Genomic DNA, 22,272 nt, shown 5'->3' with positions numbered 1-22,272 from the left:
CTGGATGTTTAGTATTCCCCAAAAGTAATACCGGTATATCAATATTAAATCTATAATGTGTATAGATTATAATGTCTATGTTTTACATGAAACTTCAAGTTAAAAAAACAAAAACAAAACAATAACTCCATACTTGTAGCGAAAAAATGTTGGAGTCGATGATAGCCATCAAAGGAAACCAGTGTGTGCATGACAATGTACCAAGAAATCTTAGTTTGAACTTGACCTTGTATTTTTCTATTATACCTGTTTTTCAATTGCATGTCTTGGGTTAATTTATTGAGAGAGAAAAATGAGGCATTGGCAATCCAATTTTCATATGCAAACATCAAACAGAAAATGGGGGGGGGGGGATGTCGTGGAGACTGCTTGAAACTGAATGGAAATTCAAAGAGAGAGAGAGAGAGAGAGAGAGAAAGAAGAGAAGTAGGTTTCTTTTCTTGGAGTTTTGGCAATGTGTACCTTTCATCTTATGTCTGAAAACTATTTTTAGGCTTTCATTCAGTGATTGGGGATGAAGGGCAAAAATGTAGTATGAAATGGGGCAAGAAATTGAATTGACATGGAGAACGCACAAATCAGGATTGAGAGAAAATGCTGCCTTTGTGCACACGTGTATAGTATGATCACTATGACCTTGTACAGTGTAGGCTGCAATGTGCACATAAACCCAATGTTATATTGCTCATTTTTCTATGGGTAATTTAATTTGCAGTAATAAACAAGAGATTTGAACATTTACTGTCACCAGTATACCAGCAGAAGTAGACAGAAATACTGTATGTACAGTAACATTGTAGGTTGGCATGTGTCTCTTTCATTGGGAATACCTAGGCATCTGCAAAATAGACCGCAATGGTATGCCATATGTAATTACTATGATTGAAGATATTTACTGTGGAGGTGTACAGATCTGTACTTAATATATAAATGTATACCTCACTTCACATAAGTTTACCATACATATATATGACATTTTTTCTGTGCATATATACAAATGGGTGACATCCGTATTGTAGAACATGTACACTGTACCTACAAAATACACAACTCGTATTTGGTCGCCAAATATGAGTTGAATATTTTGAAGAAGTATATACAACTTTACATGTACATATATGTAATTGAGTATATTGGTATACATGCAAATGTTTTTTTGTCCACTCTATTTTGACTGAATGAGTATTGGTATACTGAGAGCTGAGGTGTGTGTAGTAAGGTAGTTGTATTTGTTTCTCTTTCATGGAAAGTGCTTTCTCATGGTTCATCACTTATTGTTTACATGCAAGCCTCTGTTAAAACATTGTCTATTTTGTTTTGAATTTGGCCAAGGACGTCTTCCTCTTTTTATAGTCTGCTCTGAACTTGAAAATGAGCAAGGCTGATATTGTGATCTTAATAGGTAAGGCTTCTAGAGGAAAGAAAATATAATATTTATAACAAAAAATTGTCTTTAATTAATTCTTTATTTGCTGAAGTGCAATATTGGACATGCCATGATATGGGTTGTTATCAATTACTTTTACGAAGGCTGACTGGATTAATAATCATTGGGTTAAAAATAAACATTCAGAGGTACAATGTTATGTAGCATTAATAACATTATTTGCAAACTACGATGTAATTAACGCACAGTTCTGTAGAAGTACAGAGCCATGTGACTCCAGCATCATTCTATGTACAAAATAGTAACATAGTAGGCCTGAGTCAATCCGTTTAACCGACGGTTATCCGACCGTATTCATCAAAACCGTTTGGCATTTCTTGCTCCGTTTAACCGTTATTTGTATACATTTTGGAATGTGCTAATAGCCAGTGATAAAGATAATCAAAGAAACGGCAGTGTAATGTTACACCCTGGCCGCTGGCGAATTTTTTTCCGTACTCGAGAGGGCAAATACCCCATGTGCGCATGCGCGTGGACTTGTGATTTCTCTGCTACTTCCCATACGAAATGTACATGTATTCGCATCTACTGTGCACGATTCGCGTTCTACGAGTAAACGATGGCATAGTAGTCTTCAAACACAGACTCTGATTTGCCAGTTTGACAAAACAATTACGCATATATCGTGCGTAGCAATAGTACTAGTATTCAAGTCTGAGTAGTTGTATGATTCAGACATTTTAGTGCTTACAGAAATGCATCCCAAATTGAATAGCATGGTATAGTAGTCTGCAAGCACAGACGCTAATCGGACAGTTTGACAACATAGTGTCTTGAGTAGTGCTTTATATTCAAATATGTGTAGTTTTATGATTCAGACCCTACTGGTGCGTGTATTGGAAAGGCATCTCAACTTGCAGAGTGGCATAGTAGTCTGCAAGCACAGACGCTAATCTGACAGTTTGACAAAATAGTGTTATTCAAGTCTGAGTAGTTTTATGATTCAGACCCTACTGGTGCGTGTATTGGAAATGCACCTCAACTTATAGAGTGGCATAGTAGTATGCAAGCACAGACTCTCCTTTGACAGTTTGACAGAATAATATAGGCCTATTGTGTATTGAGTAGTGCTTTTATTCAAGTTTTCGTAGTTTTCTGTGTTGTGCCACTGCTCTCTCTCTCTCTCTCTCTCTCTCTTTCTCTCTCTCTAGCTCTCCCTCCAGTATGCTCGCACTCTCTGTATTACTTTTATTTATAATCATGGTCTGCTGAGAGCCAGAAGGATGTTAACTCTTAACACAACGAATGCCCTTCTGGCTCTGAACAAACGATAGTAGGCCTGTCAGATTAGCGTCTGTGCTTGCAGACTACTATACCATTCTATACAAGTTGCAATGTATTTCCATATGCACTACTGGGTCTGAATCATACAACTACACAGACTTGAATAAGCACATCGCGACACATACGCATATTGATTTGTCAAACTGGCAAATCAGAGTCTGTGTTTGAAGACTACTATGCCATCGTTTACTCGTAGAACGCGAATCGTGCACAGTACATGCGAATACATGTACATTTCGTATGGGAAGTAGCAGAGAAATCATAAGTCCACGCGCATGCGCACATGGGATTTTTGCTCTCTCGAGTACGGAAAAAAAATTCGCTGGCCGCTGTGCGCCAGCTTTCTGGCAGCAGTAATCTCCATGAATGAATTTGTAAACAATAAAACAACCAACCCCCTTATCTCTTTTTTCACCCTCTTTATTCCCTTCTCTCTGCAATGTGTTCATTGCTCATGTACCTTTTCTTATTACTGCACTCTCTCATGTCCCTGCATGCCTGGTCCATGCAGGGACATGCTAGACCATACATGCTCTCTCAGTCACACACACATGTACACACAAACCTCCGGCGCTCAAATACACTGTACATACACACAGATAGAGAGCTCATGCTTATCACATGCACACATGTGGGCGTGGCTTCTTGACCTCCCACTGAACTGGGTACGGTGAAAGCACGCACGGTCACCAACCTGTAATTTATGCTGGTATCAAACTCCACCCACATAGCTAGAGAACCTTCCTGATTGGTCACTAACTTGGATCAGCTCATTGCAGGGTGTGTCTTAGGTGTGTGTGATACACACTTCCACATAATTTCATATGGCAATGATACATGCAGGGAGCTCTCTCCATGACCACGTGCAAACATTGCATTGCAAAGGCATATATAAACACGTCACAGATCAAGCTATCTTTACAGAGTAACTTTGCAAGGTTAATCATGATATCAGATTCAGATGAGGAATAATAAGACATGTTTTATGTTGTTCATTACTGGTCTCTGTTTATCAGGATGACCCAATTTGTACCATAATCCGGCTCGGAATGCTCAGCCTGACAGTCTGAAGACCAGCAGGGTTCCGAGCTACAGCACTATTACAAATACTGTATTTTCACTTTTTCAGATTATTATTAAACGGTTAAACGAAACCGCCCGTATACTTTTAACGGTTATCCGTTTAGCACAAAAACCGTAATGACTCAGGCTTATAACATAGATTTAGCTTTATGCTCGCAGAGCAGCAAACTTTAATAGAACACCTCTAATAACATGTTTGCATTTTAACTTGGTATTTAATAAATGCAAAATATGCATTTCATACAATTGTTCTAAGAATTTTATAAACAGGGCTAGTGCACTCAAATTTTTCCATCTGATTTAGTGCTGTGAATATTTCACATATTTTCCTTTGTTGACACTCTTTCGAAAATGGATAGAGAACAGTTGATGAAAAGCATTTGCAAAGGTGGAATTAATGAAAGGTATTAGGTGGAAAATTATTTTGATGTTGAATTTAATCGTGGACCTCCACTACAAGGCTACATAGCCTACACAAACCTGTTATTTGTGCCCACTTTAATGGTTTTTAATACTGAGCTTACATATTGATTGTAATCTCGAATTTGGTTCTGGTAGTAATGGATTTTAAAATTAATTAATATTCAAAACTGCAATTGAATGATTTCTGCCTTTGTTAAAAATGTATACCGGTACCGGTAGTAATGAGTAACGAAAGATGAGAAGATCGCTATAGTCTTCTTGACTGTTTTACAATGAGAACGTGGTCCCATATTTGCGTATCGATTGCTTTCTACAAATTGTGATTTCCAGCAAACTTTTGACACAGGTAGTTTTGTTATTTTGTTTGTTAATGTTTACATTCTGCTGGTCTACATGTACATGTACCAGGTACATAAACCAGCTACAGTGTATAAAAAGTTCAGAATACATCTACAGTATCATCCAGTTTTGCTTGAAGTTCCATCCATCACCAGAACTCTTTATTATCTTTGAGGAAAAAGAATGGGGTAGAGAGAAGATTTAAATAAAATCGCTAGGAATGTTGGGTCCTGTACCCGGATTGGATTTGTCGCTTAGAAATACATGTACAACTGACAACTGACGTCAATCACTGTAAGCTAAAAAACTAGAGAATGTTTTTGTTCCGAACCAATCTGGTATGACTGAGTAGGATGTTATGGGATAAACTCATCATCACGGTCAGTAATCACAAAAGCCTTTCATCCTCTTGTCCATGTACAATCGAGTGTGCGTGTACATGTAGGTTTAGAATTTCCTTGTTTTAGTAAATATTGGAAAAGTATAAGTTATTCGTATTAATAATAATAATAATAATACATAACATTAAATTGGAAATATTCAAGTAGATTTGTGTGTGAAATAAATAATGTTTGAATAAATCTTGGGAATGAAAAATTTGAAAGAGAATTGACTTTCATATTGTTTTCTCAAGCAGATTGAATTATGAAATGAATGGAATTGAAATTTAATGCAGTATAGATGCATAGTTCTTTTGAATTTATTTATCAAGAGTGTATCTTGCTGTACAATGCTTTTGTAAGGCATGAAAAAAATCCATGAAGGTTGGCTTTTGCAAAAAAAAACTGATTCATTTTGGGGTCCATTTTAAAATATTTTAGGTCAAAATTAATGAGACTCAGTCAGTCAGCTGTGATACCCAATTGCCCATTAATTAGTAACAGTTTAATGTGCATATACCATGTACAATCTACAATCTGTAATACACACCCCATTATAATAAAGCAAATGACCCATTTTTAGGGTCATTATCTCTGCAACCGCCCACTGAGTACATGTATGTACAGAATCTCTCTAGCTCATCACTGATCTACTGGTATCGTTTTCAATGCAGATTCAGTTCTCAGTTAAATTCTTGTATTATACGTAGGCCTCATAAGTTGGAGGATCTGTATTTCTTTACATAAAGTCAGGAACATTTATATTGTATTTAATACCTGCGTTTTAAAGTACCATACATGTACCTTATTGTTCATGGAAGCTCTATGGAGAAATTCAAAACAATATTGATTGGGATATTTAAAAAAGGTTAATTTTTCCTCCAAGTTTGAGAAAAGACTCTGAGCTTTGTGGAGCAAATTAGCTCAGTGCTCCTTGTGTACAACATTTTGTCTTTTTAAGACCTACATGTATATGTACTAATTGTACTTAATTCAATATATCTAACGGAAGGGATGAATGTTATGTAATGGTATACTTGTACCACCTGGGCTACAATGTATGTGAGAAGCAAGTCTTCTTTGGTAAGAAGGAAACAAGGGATTTGCAATTGATCAGTCGGAAATGCAAGATTAGACTTAACTGGATTAAATATTTGAGAACCACATACAGTGTACCAGCTCACTTGGTAGTGAAAAGACTAACAGGGAACTGGGAGATCATTGGTTCTCTACCAAACTTATATTTTTGTGCTGATACCTTTAGAAATCCATCATAACTTGCATACATGACGTTACTAGGATAGTACATGTATATTAATGTTTTTGTACATGCATTGTAGACCAACACAGAATCCCAAGCATTTATATATTTCTTGTATGTTTTCAGTATTTCAGTATTCATTACTTGGTATTTTATTTATGACATTTTGCATCCTTTCTGAGCGAAAGATTGCTCGACTAGTACTGGAGATGGAAAACAATCTTTTGTTTGTACCAATTTAATATTTACATGCAATGCTTTGCAAACTGAATGAAATATGAAACTAACTGCATATGTTATTCCATTCCATCCCTCTCTCCCTCCCCCCTCTCTCTCTCTCTCTCTCTCTCTCTCTCTCTCTCTCTCTCTCTCATCCTGTCGTTTGACCTGTACAGGGTGTGATTCCGTTGGGTGGAGCCGTGATAGAGATGGTCAATGACCCCACCAAGATGTGTGCCTTCAGAATCGTCCATGATGACCTCAATGTAAGTTTGCTTATAAATGTCATTCAAAAATAAAAACTTTCTAAAAGCAGACTTATTTTAATAGGAATTGTTACAAATTTGATATGATAATAATAATAACTGCTTCTGTTAAAGGCACAGAAAAATATGTGGTAATTGATTTTTTAAATATGATATTAGGGGAAAGGAAATGTTTCACTTATTGTGGTTCTTCCATGCTTAGAGTGAATATAATTTAAATCATAGCCCAATATAGTTAAATTCTACCTTGCAGCCACATAATTCACAAGACAAGCCATTTTTTAATCAGTTCTTTGTTCCAGGATTACAGAATTGATTTGTTCACAAGATTATGTGCAGGTATGCAAATGTGCCATTCTTACCTTATCGGTTATGTTTAGTCTCTACACACATTACCTGTCACAATGAGATACCAGACAGATTGTAGCGACTAGTAAACATCTATGGGTCAGTCTGGTCCCCATTCAGACTAGCAAAATGTTTCATATACATGTAGCTACCATTTACATTTCTTCTCTTGTCTGAATGTCCTGTAATGAAATTTTATGAAACATATAATGAAACGTAGGATTGAGCATCGTAATGAACGTAGACTCAATGAAATTACATGTAATGTATGGTGCAAGTTGACCCCCCCCCCCCAAAAAAAAATAATAAATAAATAAATAAATAAAATGTTTCTTTAAAATACAAATTCATATCCTGTATGTTCTCTTCTTTCATCATACGACATGTCTTGATATGAATTTGTATAGACTGCCTCTTGTGTGAATGCCCAGGAATTCTGGTTTTAACCACATGGTATGTGCGGTTCGTATCTTTGATATCTACCGTACTTTTATTTAGGAGTGGGAGTGATAAAATGTGATTGCTAAACACTAAAACAGCCATGGGATGGCATGTGCCATGTATTTTTATGACATGCTCCCATATATATATTTTGTGCGTAGTAATTTGATGTAATTGGTTCATTTGTGACTCTTTGACCCTGTCAATAGCACCATATACAGTGTAGGCAAAAATACCAGGTTTAATTAGGAGTGGATTTGAAGGCGAGCAAGGATTTTGTTGTTGCAAAATGTGTCTTCAACGCCTTCAGTAAAGTGGAACAGGACCCAGAAGTTTATCTTGCCTTTCCCAAATATTTGATATTGGAACCAAAAATAAAATATGTATGTTGTACTTGTAGGCTACTACATGCACTGTAGGCTCTAGCTCCTAACTACACATACATGTAGATCTTTGTAATAAACTTGTCTGCTGTTTTTGGGGGTGGGGGTGGGGGGGGGGGACAATTTATTTGTAGGAGTTTATGTTGCAGTGTTTTTATGGTTTACGGGATATCATACTCCTCACATTATCCCTACCACAAGCATACAGTATTTTTAAAGACAAATGCTGACTATTAAAGGGATCGTTTAACAATGTTAAACCTGAGATACACGTCCCTACGTGTTATCAGTGTCTGTGATATCGTGTAATATTGAAGCCCTAAAAAAATTGCGCTTCAAAATATTAAGAAGTGCCTCAAAAAAGTAAAAATCTTTGAATGACCGGTTTTACCATACTCGTTTTCCCCAATAGACTGTAGTGTTATGAAAACCGTCAGGCGAAAGGTTTTCAAAATTTGTAATTCCAATCATAAATATCTTGATAATCAGACAGGCGATCGGCTTGTAAAAGTCATGGGGTTCCTGACTGACCTAAAGGTTTATAATTATCATTGCATCATGAGCTAAATTCAGAATTTTGTTTCAGAATCTGAGACAAAGTTACCGGATCCCTTTAAAGTTACACACACAGTCATTTCTTTATCTCTGTAAACTGATTTGGTTTAATAATGAACTATCTACACTATGTACAGTATGTGTCCATGTGGGTTTAAATAGGAATAGGAGTGGTAAGGTATTTATGCCCACTCTATAGAGAACTTCAATGAAAAGGAGATTGATATATGATTTTAAAGGATGAAAACATTTGGAGGACACATTTTATTGATTCAATCATTCAGAAAGCAACTAGGGATCCGTAGATAGGATCCCTTTTACATGTAGTTCAGGTATATTTTTCATGACCCGTGACATTTTTAATGAAGAATGAAAGTAATTTGCCTCCCGATCAAATGGGGAAGTTCCTCATCATGAGACCGTAAACATGTAGTAGATTTTTATTGAAATGTACAAACATAATGTACCCCACATGATCTAATATTGCAAAGGGAAATTGTTGTAATATCTACATGTAAGTAGTTATAAACAGATATTAGTTTCAAGTGTTCAAAGTTTTTCTAAATAGAAAGCGAGAGTCTACATTGGTATATATTTATATCATGCCATTACTTGATGTTGACTAGTTTATGGGCTATTGAAAATTACAATTGAAAAGTGGCAATGTATATTACACTGTACATCTATAATTATATATTACATGATATTTATATCCTTTACACCAAAATACAAGGAAAATACACATTGTCCCTTACATTCCCAAAGAAATATACAAATCTAAATACAAAAAGTGTATAAAACACTGGGATTCAGTGTACAATGCAATGTGCTATTATGATAGTTTGTGTTTTTAATTTGTTTCACCATAATTTGTATCGTGATCAAGCATCACTTGTCATTTCTTTGCTTGGACATTTTTTTAATAATAGCTTTACAGTATATATCCGGGGCAGTTTGCATGCATATTAGGAAAGCTGTTCATATCCTTGTTCTCACTGTTAACAATGCCACCAGCACTTTAATTTGGCAAAGTGCTCGCTATAGAATATTTAATAAATAACCATAGTTGCATTCAAGCATTAATGGCTCCAGTCAGCAGGCAATTAGAGTTTTGCATTGAAAAAAAAAAGTCAACCAAAAATAATGTAAATAAATACATGTATAGTTCCCAGTACTGAAAAGATGTAACGAGTTTCAAATGTGTATTAGATGATCATTATGTTTGTACATCTCTTATGCAGTACAATATGAAATATGGGCATATGAAATTAATGTTTAAATATTGGGAAGAAATACATTTTATATCAGCTGTGCTTGAACAAGTAATTTTTGCACTGATCAGAGATTTTGTCAGTATTCATTAGTATGCACATGACTGTTTTCATCTTCCACACACACATTGAATGAATCTTTTTCTCATCCTTTAGCCAACAATTGGTCATTGAATTATTTTGTACCAGGTACGCAGCAGAATTGACGTCATTTGTAATTAAATATAGAGATTTCACATCTAAATGCTTCAACTTTAGTACTTGTACATCAGAATAAAACTAACTGCAACGTTAGCTATAATTACATTGTACATCGTTTGTTCAGAGCCAGAATGACAATAACCCTATGTTAAAGGATATGAGTTAGCGCCCTTTTGGCTCCAAAGACACAATAAGTATTAAAGAGATTCTTCTTTCTTTTAATTTTCTATATCTCATTCAACAGGGTTCAATATTTCTGGCGACAGACACAGAGTACGACAGGGAGAAATGGGTGGATATTATGCGCAAGTCAGGAAGAATGTGAGTATAGATACGCCTCTTCAGCCTTCACCCTCATTCCACCAAAAGTCTAAATTATAAAACATTCTGATCTAATCCAGAGTATTTCTGCAGATGGTGCGAATGATAGAATGATATGAAATTTGTACCTTGGTGATAAGTTGCTTCAGATAAATAAAAATAGATAAATAACAGAAACTACAGTTTGAGAAATATTATGGAAATTATTAGGATGCTCTGATTTCATTTTCAAAAGTTTAGATCACCAATTCAACAATCTCACCATGAAAAATATAGTGAAGTAGGGTGTGGTGGTGGTTATTTACCTGACTACTAAGAAAGTATAAATGCTTGTAAGTAAGAAACCAGACGGCCGACGGCTTTAGGTCCTCTCCGATGGACTTGGTAATGAGGATTAATGCCTTACCAAAGGGCACTAGCGCATCGCCTTGGCTTCGAACCCGGGTCACCGCAATACGAGACCACTGCTCTACCGACTGAGCTATCGTGCAGGAGGCAGAAGTTATTTTGTTCTAAAAGGCTAAAAGGAAGTTTTGAAGAAAGAAAAACAGAACAATTAATAATATCCATTTAGGAAATGGAGCTGTAAGAGACTCTATTTACATACATGTACATGAACAAAAAGTCATTCTTGACACTGGAATCATATATCTGCTTCTTCGTTATGTGTCTTTGACATTATATCTCTGAAATCTCATTCTAACTTTATCTACATTTCAACTTCCTGATAAAAGTAAATATATTATGTAATTTTAAGAATACACAATGGCAGAATCTTCCTCATTTTAATAAAACAGTAAGGCTATTTCATGTCCTTCCTTTATTTATTGTGGACATTTAGCATATGTGTGTGTGTGTGCTCCTGCCACTGTAAAATCAATTTCCTTGACAAACAGAACAAGCCTGCATGGTAGATGAGAAATTTGATCAGTAGACCGGAAAAACATCTATGGTTCCAGGAACGTAACTTACATGTACACACAATATGCTTCTGGCCTCAAATTTTCTTTATCATACCGACAATATTCCATGATATCTAATTTCACAGTTCATGAACCCACTTTGATTCACAGAAGAAAAGGAGCTCTTATTATAAGCAAAAAGAAAGTAAAATATAATAAAATGAAATGGAAAAGATGAAAAAGATTCAACTGATATATATAAACTTAACACACAATATGATTAATTTTCTCCAAAATGCTCTACTTGTATGTTTATTGTTTTTACCATGAAACAGCACACAAAACCATTTAAAATGCACTTGTGACTCTTGTCAGTGAGGTTGTGACCAGAACTTTTATCAAGACCTTGTCACAATCTTTCTAGGTCAGACAGATACCCTAAGGGTTACATTTTAGGAAATTATCTTTTCCGGGAGTTATTGCTCCTATAGTTTGGTCATACATGTACATGTAGCTAGAAAAAGGGTGCTATTTGTGTCATTGGGCTTTTTGAAATGCAGGTAATATTAGCAGAGTATTTGCACCAACGGATGGAACTATGGACAGCTTCCTTTTGAAAAATGTTTGGGGTTAAACAGGGTCAACAGCTTGACAACTTCAGAGTTTTCACAGCTTTTTGACGATCGCCAGTTCACTACCGGTACCCATTTAATAGGGTTGAAATGCAAACTTGATGTAACACATTTTATGGAATAAGGCCAATGTGTGTCTAACAAATTTGTTTAAGCTCACTCCAAGTAATTAAGTAATCAAGTAATTATTGTTTTATAAGTCTGCAGTGAAATACTTCGTTCAGTGGAACCAGGTAGAGACAGGAACAGTGAGAGCAAAATGGAGAGAGTAGATAAATTTCAATTTATTCAGACTACAGGAAAGCTATATTGTATTTTTTTAAAATCATAGTATAGCGAAAGAAGCTTTACAGACACTAGTAGAAAACAACATCGTATAGAGAAATGTTCTATATTAGTTTTAAAGCTTTACGATTCTCATACAGCTATATATATGATGAATTCAAGTCGTTTGAACCCGGTAAATCAGATGTAACGGTAGTGATTGATCCTTTTGAACTTTCTCTACTCCATATACTGTAGATAGAGGGCTATAGTTATACTTCATGAGGGCTGTTCTAGGGTAGAACCATGATTAGCCAATGAATGAAGACAAGAAAACTGGGATTGATTATATGTAGACCACCATAAATTACATATACATTGTCAAAAGCTTTAGATAGTTACGGAAGAAACAGTTTTATTGAAACTAGAATTGAAGATTACCTTTTAAACACACTGATTCCCTTGACTCATCAACAGAACACACGTCCCAATTATATATACAACACCACCTCTGGACAGAGGATATGACTTGTGCACTTGATGAATTACATGTAGTTAGCGGACCCTCATACTCATGTGATGAGTTAGTTGGCCTATTAACTGTAATGAAGCCTATTTATTTTTGTCTGGCCAAGAGCAATGTGTAACGTAGGAGCAAGTTATCTGATTACTCCGGCCTGCTGTTGGTACAGTAGCCACCCAGAATCGTCATCGACACTACTGGGTGACTGGCAGTTGACGTCTTCTTATGATGTCGACTGTCCAGGTTTTAAAGTCACCTGTCAAAGGTGTTGAGATCAATATTTGGGTTATTCATCTCAGTGCTACATTGTCCATTCAGTCTGCGAACTATACAAATCATTGATGTTTTTTGTATGATACCAGAGAGAAAATAGGCCTCAATTTTGAATATGACCCAGCATCAAACTACCCATTTTTAAAGAGAATTGCAATGCTATGAACATGAATGTTGATTCAGATACAGTTTCAAGATAGGAGAAATACATTAATAATGAAGGTCTTTTTAGGTGTATTATTGCATGATTGCATGTCACTATTTCAAAAACGAATTTTTCTTTTATGATATACATGTAGATAATGGCTTTTTTATTAAAAACCACAAATCTTGATTATCAGCAAGTAGGACTAGATTATATGCATGTTTGGTCCAACTACATTGTAGGTAAACATGTAGTCCCACATGTACCCACAGTCGAGAGTTCAAATCAAACTGTTGAAAAGTTTACCCTACTTCATGGGACTGAACCTATGTACAGCGGAATGTGATGTCAAGTTGGCGATGCAAAAGTCAGGCTTGTTTGTCGATACCTTTCAAACAGCCCGAGGAGTGCAGTAGTACTTCTGTAAAGAAATACGAGCTTCAATATATAGCAACCACCTCCACATTTTTGCGGTATTGAATTCCATTTGTCTGCTCTAGTGCCGTGTCCTAGAGCTAAACCTGAACCTTTTCGAAAGTACAAAGTGCTGCATCACTTTCCTTTCAACATATGTGATTTTCCATGTTAGTTTCTGTTTATATTCATATTTCTGGATTAGTGGGACTGAAAATGAAAAAAATGAAAATGCCTTGACAAATGTATAATTAAAAGTGAACATACATTTAGTTTCCAAGGCAGGAACTGAATAATGTAAGAAGAGAGGATGTCTTTCGTTTTAATGTTCATCCCAATATTTTATACACTTTTGTTTTTTACATTTAATTATGATTCATGTATTTCCCCAAAGACTTTACCTCTTTCATTTCATTCTTGTTTTGTGTAAGATTCCCTATAGATCAAACAATTTTGTGATTCATTTTGAATAAGTCACCAAGGTTTAGAATAGAAAGTAAGAAACTAAACCTGAGCAATACCTACCGTACGTTTTCCTGCCGTATTCTTAATTAGTCACACATTTGTATAACACAGGCCATTAATTCTTGCTGGTCATGATTTACTGTGATCATCCAGTCTGAAATTTGCAAGTCATTTTCTGTCAATGATATTTTGTAGAAGAAGCAGGATTTCCTGTTGTGCATACAGATAGATACATATAAATGTATATAGGTCTTTGAATTCTTTTAGGAAGATGCTTAAACGTTTTTATGAAGTTGAGCGGTTTCTTTCTATCAAACGCAATAAATTTGTTGAATTACTAGATAAATGGAGACATGTGCAACTGATGTAACAATGTTTGTTCTACCCATATGTCACAACATTTACTTTGTTCAAATCTATTTCTTTGTTCTTGCTCATGAATAACAATTTTCTTTGAAAAATATAAAATAAAATTATACTGGATCTACACATATGCTTGCATTTCAGTCATATCAGAGTTGGATAAACAAAATCTTAACAGATTTAGATAGACAGTAAGCTAAATCTTCAAGTTAACACGAAATTGGCATAAGCCGGTATATAGCTTCTCTATTCTGAGTTTACCCATGAAGGACTTACTCAGCTCTCCTTGTGTGTCATTTTAGAGGTGAAATCTGTCTTGTCACCTGTAATTTTCTTCACAGGTGACAGGATTGCACAAATTTTCATTCCTGATGCTGCTAATTACTTGTGACTAATTTTGTAGCTGTCATTGTTGTTACAGAAATACATTTATCTATCAGTGTACAAGTCGGTCATATATGCATAACCTCCAGGGAGTTTAATAGACATCCTAATTTAATTAAATTTATAAACATGACTTTAATCAAATGTTAATTTTATTTTTTTTGAGAACAGATTTATTTTCTCTCTCTCTAGTCACTTTTAAAGTACCTGCACAGGCCTCTATTAGAGCAATGTAGGTGTAAACTTTATGTACCTGGCTTGAAAGTGAAACAAGATGATAGCCTTCATCCACAATTATCATTATGGTAGTAGAGATTTTTATGCAGATTTATTTGCTTGCTAGGTTCGTACTAATGAATTTAAGTGCTTTGTAGAAGATTTGTTTTACTTTTTAGGATACATTGTTTGAAATGGTTTCAGCATGAATACTAACCCCAACTTCAAGAATTCAAGCTAAGTTATTTAGAAAATCCATTATAAGCATCGTACATATACCTTTGAGATGTAATAAGAGCAAAATAGGTTACTCGTTAGGACTCTTATTGATTTTACCCCTCTCCTTCTTTGAACTTTGCAGAACATGGAAGAATGCGGAACTGGGCGAGTCCATGATCCAGACGCTGGAAAAACAAAGTCTGGAGCTGGCAAGGGACAGTCAAAGGTATCGGGAACAGCTTCACTTGGAGGCACTGGCACTCAGGGACGAAATGGACAAATGTGAGGTAAGACATGCTGCCCCACCCTTGGCTTGCAGTGGACTCTGCCAGAGCTTAAAGGTGGTGATAGGCTCAATGGAAGGTTCCATTTGATTATTGGGAGGGGGGGTTCTTTGGGGACTTCTTTGGGGACATATTTGGAGAAGAAGAGATTCAGGTTCAGGGAGGAAGGAATGCGAGCTGTAATTTTATTTCAGCACAATTTTGTTTTAAGTTCACAGATGTGAGACAGTGGATGATGTATAAATCTATAAAAGAGTAAAATAGGTGTACACCCTACCCCCACCCTTCAGTAATCCACAAAAAAAAGAAAGATAACACAACTGGCATGTTGGGCTGCTTGAACTGTTCATATACATGTTGCCTTTCGAGACCAATACCTCCATACAGTGTTAATATAATGAGAGCGTTGTTGACAGATGGACATGCACTGTTGGTGTAATGTCAACGTGATACTACTCATGGGTGTAATTGAATGTGATTGAACTCTGTTATTTCCTGTGCTAAAAGTAGATCATCAGTTCATTATATACCGTCTCGCACCTAGAAAATACAATATGTGAAAGCGAAAGTTTTGTTCTTTGTAACATGTGACATATAGTGATACAAATGAGGGGGAAATTAGTGGCACTTAGCCATCTACCAGTGTGCAGTACGTTCTACTTTGTCACTCTTTGGATGGATTCTCATATAAAGTGGTCAACTTCTAACCTAAATCTAAACTGTGCCACAGTGTTATTAGCAAATTTTACGTCTCAAATTTTAAGCGTTATAGCGTGACGTACAGTGCTTTGTTTTGGTGTTAAATGGAACACAGATTTTCAGTGGAAGTAAATTTTCATGATGAAGATACCAGTTTCTGTTTCAGGAAGAAACATATTCGATTCTAACTTAGTTATCCCGTCACATTGTTCAACACTCAAATTCTTGGGTGGGCATTGTCTCCCTTTTCTTAGAAAGAGTAAAAAATAAACGATTGAGTATTAAAAAAACAAAAAAAACATTGTGACAGAGAAACAGTCGCTTATGTATAACTGAATGGTAGGATATGGGGGGGGGGGGGGAGGGGGGGGGGGGGGGGGGGGGGGAGGGGGGGGCGCTACTTTTTGAATTGTATGCTATAAGATATAGATAGAAGTGATACACAACCAGTACCGGTCCTTCTTTTGAATTTACAATCTACTTTACAGGCTACATGGGAAGTGGGTATTATATTTGGGACAAATTTCTAATTAATGATCATCCACCATCCTGGCAATAAAACCAGGTCAGGTCTATATGTTGGTTGTAACACTGACCTTTAAGAAAACTAACCATGGGGGACGTCTGTGTCCCCTTTCACATCCTCCCCTTTAGCCCTGCACCCAAGTTCAGAGTTGTTGTGTTGTTAAAGTAAGGGAAATAACAAGGATATGATCTTTGTATTGCCCGTCCAAGAGCAAGGATGTTTTGAAGCAGTTAGCACGTCTGGGAGTTGCCAAAACTTTCTATCCTGGCCGTTCATTTTCTTAATGTTTACAGTGTTCTAGTTTTTTTGTTTAGGATGTTGAAATTAGCGAATTTGTTTTGACCAAATGTTTCACATGTAAGATGCAAATTAAAAGAGATATTAATGCTTACCAGTAAATAGTTATATGATTACTTGATTACCAGGTCATAACTCGTCATGAGATTATATTATTACACTGAAACACTGCCTTCTGAAATGGCTTCTTTCTTTCAGTTGGTCTCAAAAGCACTTTTCCTCATATTTACAGAGACCCACCCGTACGTTTCTCCAGCATTCCTTAAAAGCAGTATCGCCATTAGAGATTTTGAACTCTTCCCTTGATGTGAATAAACTTTATTTTCACCCTCCCTTGTTTTAAATAGCTTTTGTTCGGAAATTACACATCCACTCTCCGCAAACTTCCTTAAAGGACAACCCATGTCATTAGCTATGCCTGATTTGTTTGTGTTTAACACATGCCAAAACTAAAAGTTGACATAGCCTCAATTTGCGTCCTTTATTCAACCGGAAGCACATTCATGTGGCTAGTCTAAATAAATAAGGATTGATTGTGCACATGTATGTGTGCACATGTATGTGTAGAGCGTGGCGTGACTGCTGATCGAAACCCCCCTCTCCCCCTCCCCCCTCCCCCCCCCCCCCCCCCCCCCCCCCCCGATCTTCCACAAATCTTTCTCCTCTGCAGTAGAAAGTGTTTCCCCCAGCAAGGTTAAGGTTGCGACTGTATGGAGCATGCTATTCCCATCAGCCACCAAAATGGGTTCCCATGACTCAACGCGAAAATCAGATAATGGCCGTAACGGATGCCTCCCATCAGCGGCAAATTGATCAACATCAATCCATCCATTATGGAAATAGAATTGATTAGACAGGGTTCATGGGAAAACGCATGGAATCAGGACTTGGTTTTTAAAGGCAGTCTTGCAGTTCCTCATAAAGATGGAAAATGAAATACTTATAGCATCAAATATGTTTGTACGGATGCTGAATGCTATTGTTGAATGTCAGACAAATCTGCCAGAAATACCTTTGACACCTTACTAATATCCATGGGAGGATGAAGACGTTAAAGACTGATAAGTAGACAATCATACAAATACATTGTCCCATATGAGTATATCTGTGTAGTGCTTTCAGAATCTTTCATTTGAATATAGTTTTCTTGAAATTGTGCTTGAGATCATTTTTATACTTTGAGCATGTTAATCAAATATTTAGAATAACATTTGAACAACTTTCTTTAAAGATACCAGAAACACAAAGACCTTTACCACATCTCAGAGATTACCTTTAACGTCACTGTGGCATTTGATTTGGCTCCCCTCTCCCTAGCCCCCCCCCCCCCCTTTCTGTTCAAAATTGAATTTCCATGCTTGTACAGAGATATTACGAACAATTTGAGTCATTGCTAAATTGCTCTTTGGGGTATTTCACTTGGAATTGTGTTTATGGAATAGAGTGTTCTCTAGGAGTGTCATAGGGGGAAAAGTTTGTGGAGCAATTCATCTGGAAATTGGTTTCTGAAACTCATCATCCTAAATGGTTCAGCTGTTAGCACATTTATTGAAGTCCACTCTAAAATTTCGTTATAATATGGATTGACTCATTCCTGGTTATTATTGTATCCTTAATCAATACATGTATGTATTTCCAACTCAACCGTTCCCAAATCAGTCACATGGTTTTCTTGGAAAAGCAATTTAGATTTGGCTAATCAACTTTGTGAGTAGTACTAGTACCAATCACCTCTGATTGTAAAACTCATTTTCATTTGGCCAGATTGAAGGTTACCGGTATTTGGTCGATTATCCTTTCTTTCCCTTTATAATTTAAACAGGAATATCTTTTTAAGCCCAATTTACTGGCTGTGGGTAATTCTAGCTTGGGAGAACAGTTGTAGAATAATTCATACAAAATCAGTTTGTATTACATTGTAATTAAAATTGAAATAATTGATTATGTTGACAATTGAAGTTAGATTGTGATTTGATTTTTCTTTTCTTAAGTCAATAATGCCCAAACCTAATAAAAATATTTTCAACCTTTCCCCCAAATATCTCTTTCCTTTAATATCAATGGATAATGAGGATCACAACAAACCCAAATAAACAATAGGCGCACCTTTAGTTTCAATCATGTAAAAACATACACATTTGTGCCAACGAGACTTGGGATGTTACTGTACAGTTCATGTACCTTTAAAACTCAAACCAAAAAATGGCATGATTTCATAATGTCAGTTTATATATCATAATTCTAATCTATCGACAAGCACGGTAATCCTGCACCATGTCTGAGTAGGTTTAAATCTGATTAAAGGTACGCAGTTTGTAGCACAGGTCATCCATAGGAACCAGAGAGAGGTTTCAAAGTTATCTCAAACTTGATTTGACTGCCCTTACGGTGACTTACAGATCTATCTTTCAGATTGGAGTGTGATTCCTGGTCTATTTTCGTCCAGGGACATTTCCTTCCATTCTCACTCTCACTAGGCCTGTCTTCACTATCTCGAGATTGCCAAATATCCAGCTATTTGAACTATCCCGATCGCAAACTATCCAGCTAATTTGCGTCTTCATCAGACCGAAGTAGCAATTGGAAGGATATTTGGTCAGGATTGTCATCCCAATATATCTTGGGATAGTTTGCAAAATATCCAGCTATTTGTCCCATGCGTCTTCACTAGACCGAAGATTCGCAGTACGCGCTAACGCTGAGCAAAATATCTCGAGCTAATTTCTCAAGGTTGAGTTTCAAGTTTCGAGGTCGAATCTCGAGATAGTGAAGACGGGATTTATTACTTCATGATTATTTCCCGTATCAGAAATAGCGAGCTATTTGGCAATCTCGAGATGATGAAGACGTGCCTACTGTGTCATATCGGAAGGCAAATACATGGGCCCTGTCAACGTTTGTTTTCAAAATTTCTGTAGCCTTTCAGGAAACGTGAATCGACATTTGTAACCTGATATTCTCTTTGAAGAAGTGTTGGCATTAAATCGAAACTACCGGTACTGTTTCCATCCATTTATAGGCAAGCAGAAATACCATTCAGTGGAAACAAATCAATTAAGTGAAAAAGGAAGGAAATGACCAGCAGAATAAAGAGAAGCCTTTGATAAAGAGAAAGAAAAAAGGGCTATTAATTAGCACTAATTATATTTTTCATTTGGAAATGTGTGCAAATGGATTTCTAATGTATGTATTAATGTGTGTGGAGGCATTGTATAAAATTAAGTGACTGTGAAGTGCTTGTAATTTTTGTATAAAGCTGCATCTCTTAGTTCATTATTATGAAGATCGCTAAAATTCAAACAAATTGCGTGATTTGATCATCATCATCAACACTTTTCGTAGCAGTACATAGTCAAATCAGGCATGAAAATAATACAAATATTTATATATTGATAATCTGTCATATTTTCTATGTCCAGAAAAATCATCCGATGAAATAGAGTTCTCCATAACCTGTAATGTAATGTATGTTCAAAATATAATATTTTAGATCTCTCTATAATAAATTGTCTGCATTAAAATTGGTGGTGTTAAATATTGTCGACCCAAACATAGATCAATAATGAATCATAACTAACTTCTTCATAAGCTTGATGGATGATGAAGGTCCTGATTTTTTCACTTTCTGACCAAAATAGGTGACAGGAAACATAACCAGAATCCTCTTTTGGATGAACCTTCTAAATTTAGCTCCTAAAAGGAAAAGGGCAGTAAGCATTATGATTTCTAACACTGATTACATACAAAATATTTTGATCCAGTTGTGAAGCGAGAGACTGTGGTTACACAGAGAGCAAGAAGGGCATTAAAATATTGTTCGTTTATAGATGAGAGAAAGCCGTTCTGGCTCTGACCAGTCTGGTGTGTTGACAGGTTCTCACCAGTTGAGCAGATATATCTTGGTGTCGATCTGATGCTTGCTCTTGTGGATTGACTGCAAGGGAAATGATCAAATGCCATGAGCTTATACTTTTGTCGACGAACTATTTTTAGGAAGCCTATACGGGGAAAGTAGTCTGCTGAGAACCACAAGGGTGTTGACTGAATTTGGGAGGGACTTTAGATACTTGTATTGATGTACAAACTGTTATAAAATCCCTTTTAAAAACACTTCTGATAATCTTTGGTTTATGATAAAACCTATTTTAGTTTGACGTGTTTCATGTTGGATGATAACAGGAGGACTATGTTTTATCTCATTTAAATTAAATAGAGTTTAAGTCCTTCTGGCTATCAGCTGACAAATCTTGCAGCCATATTTCATTAATTAACTCATGAATTTGTATGTGATATACATGTATTAATAAAAACTGAAATATAAGAAGTCTCAAAATGCTTACCGGTAACTTCAGTAGCTTTTAGAATAAACTGACATTTTCTGTCAAATTGTTTATTATAAATAGATTATTGGAGGAAATTATAATCTGTTTTTAGCTGACAGTATACTTGATCACATAAGTTTCACCATGGCAATAACATTCATGGGATGAATTGAGCCGTACAAATAAAGTCTAAATATTTTGGGTGTTGGTTAAAAACACCTGCACAAACTCCCTTTGAATAGACAGCTACGGTATTGAATCTATTCTTTCCCTCTTTTCTTGCTTTTCAAAAGTTTCAGTAAAAATCCCCATTTTTCCATTGATATAATTTATCATGTGATATGCGTGATCTCTATTCAGTCACTCCATTTTGAATTCAGCAGTGAAAAATGTTGTCTTTTACATTACATTAAGAAATATCAAAAATTCTTGGTCTGTTGTAAGTGATACACCTTTACCTGTGTTATCAGTTGCCGTTGGTGATAACATACCAGAATAAATTTGTTCCAGGGGGGAATTCCCTAGTGCATGCTCATGCCGTTATGTTTCAAGTGATAATAAAAAGAACATACGATTTTGATTTACAGTTTCTTGCGCAATATATTAGCTCAGTAAGATTGTTTTGACTTCTATATATTGTGAGTTTCCTTATAACATGTATTGTCTGCATGCAGGCCACAGTTCATCGTTTTAAATAATTTCTATGGGCCAATTGGGGTACTTTGTGAAGTTTTAGTAAGTGCAGGGGGGGGGGGGGAGGTGAAAAAAAAGTAAAATTGCCTAGTTGGCCTGTGTTTTTTTAAAGGCAGACACTAAGTGAAAGTAATAGTACAAGAGATTAACTGCGGCCACAGAACTATCAAGTGATATGTTTATAGTCGAATATCAGCAGAATCATATATTGTAAAGACACTACGGAAATGTTAAATAATATTTAGGACTCTCAGTTTCTCATAATTAGGCACCAGATGTATCTCTTCTTAGCACTCCCTTACATGTAAACCACAGCATTTGTTTACAAATCAGTGAAATGCCATCATCATACAATTTGCATGTTTGTCATTTGGTTTCATTATGAAAATCTTCCATTATTGTAAACTTGAATAGCTTTGACATTATTTC

The 22,272-nt window shown here is 35.9% G+C and overlaps 1 protein-coding gene across 1 annotated transcript in view; it reads left to right on the top strand.

The window, feature by feature from the left end:
* LOC764466 (pleckstrin homology domain-containing family D member 1) overlaps nucleotides 1-22,272 on the top strand; it is a 52,954-nt gene that overhangs the window by 5,514 nt on the left and 25,168 nt on the right. The window contains exons 3-5 of the mRNA XM_003726730.3: nucleotides 6,613-6,702; nucleotides 10,146-10,222; nucleotides 15,165-15,309. Coding sequence (XP_003726778.2) covers nucleotides 6,613-6,702; nucleotides 10,146-10,222; nucleotides 15,165-15,309 — 312 coding nt within the window. The remainder of the gene's footprint in view (nucleotides 1-6,612; nucleotides 6,703-10,145; nucleotides 10,223-15,164; nucleotides 15,310-22,272) is intronic.

The sequence above is a fragment of the Strongylocentrotus purpuratus genome, unplaced genomic scaffold (genome assembly GCF_000002235.5).
Source record: "Strongylocentrotus purpuratus isolate Spur 01 unplaced genomic scaffold, Spur_5.0 spur5_scaffold_5, whole genome shotgun sequence".
NCBI lineage: Eukaryota > Metazoa > Echinodermata > Echinoidea > Camarodonta > Strongylocentrotidae > Strongylocentrotus > Strongylocentrotus purpuratus.
The sequence above is the reverse complement of the archived record's forward strand: the minus strand, read 5'-3'. Positions and strand labels throughout refer to the sequence as shown.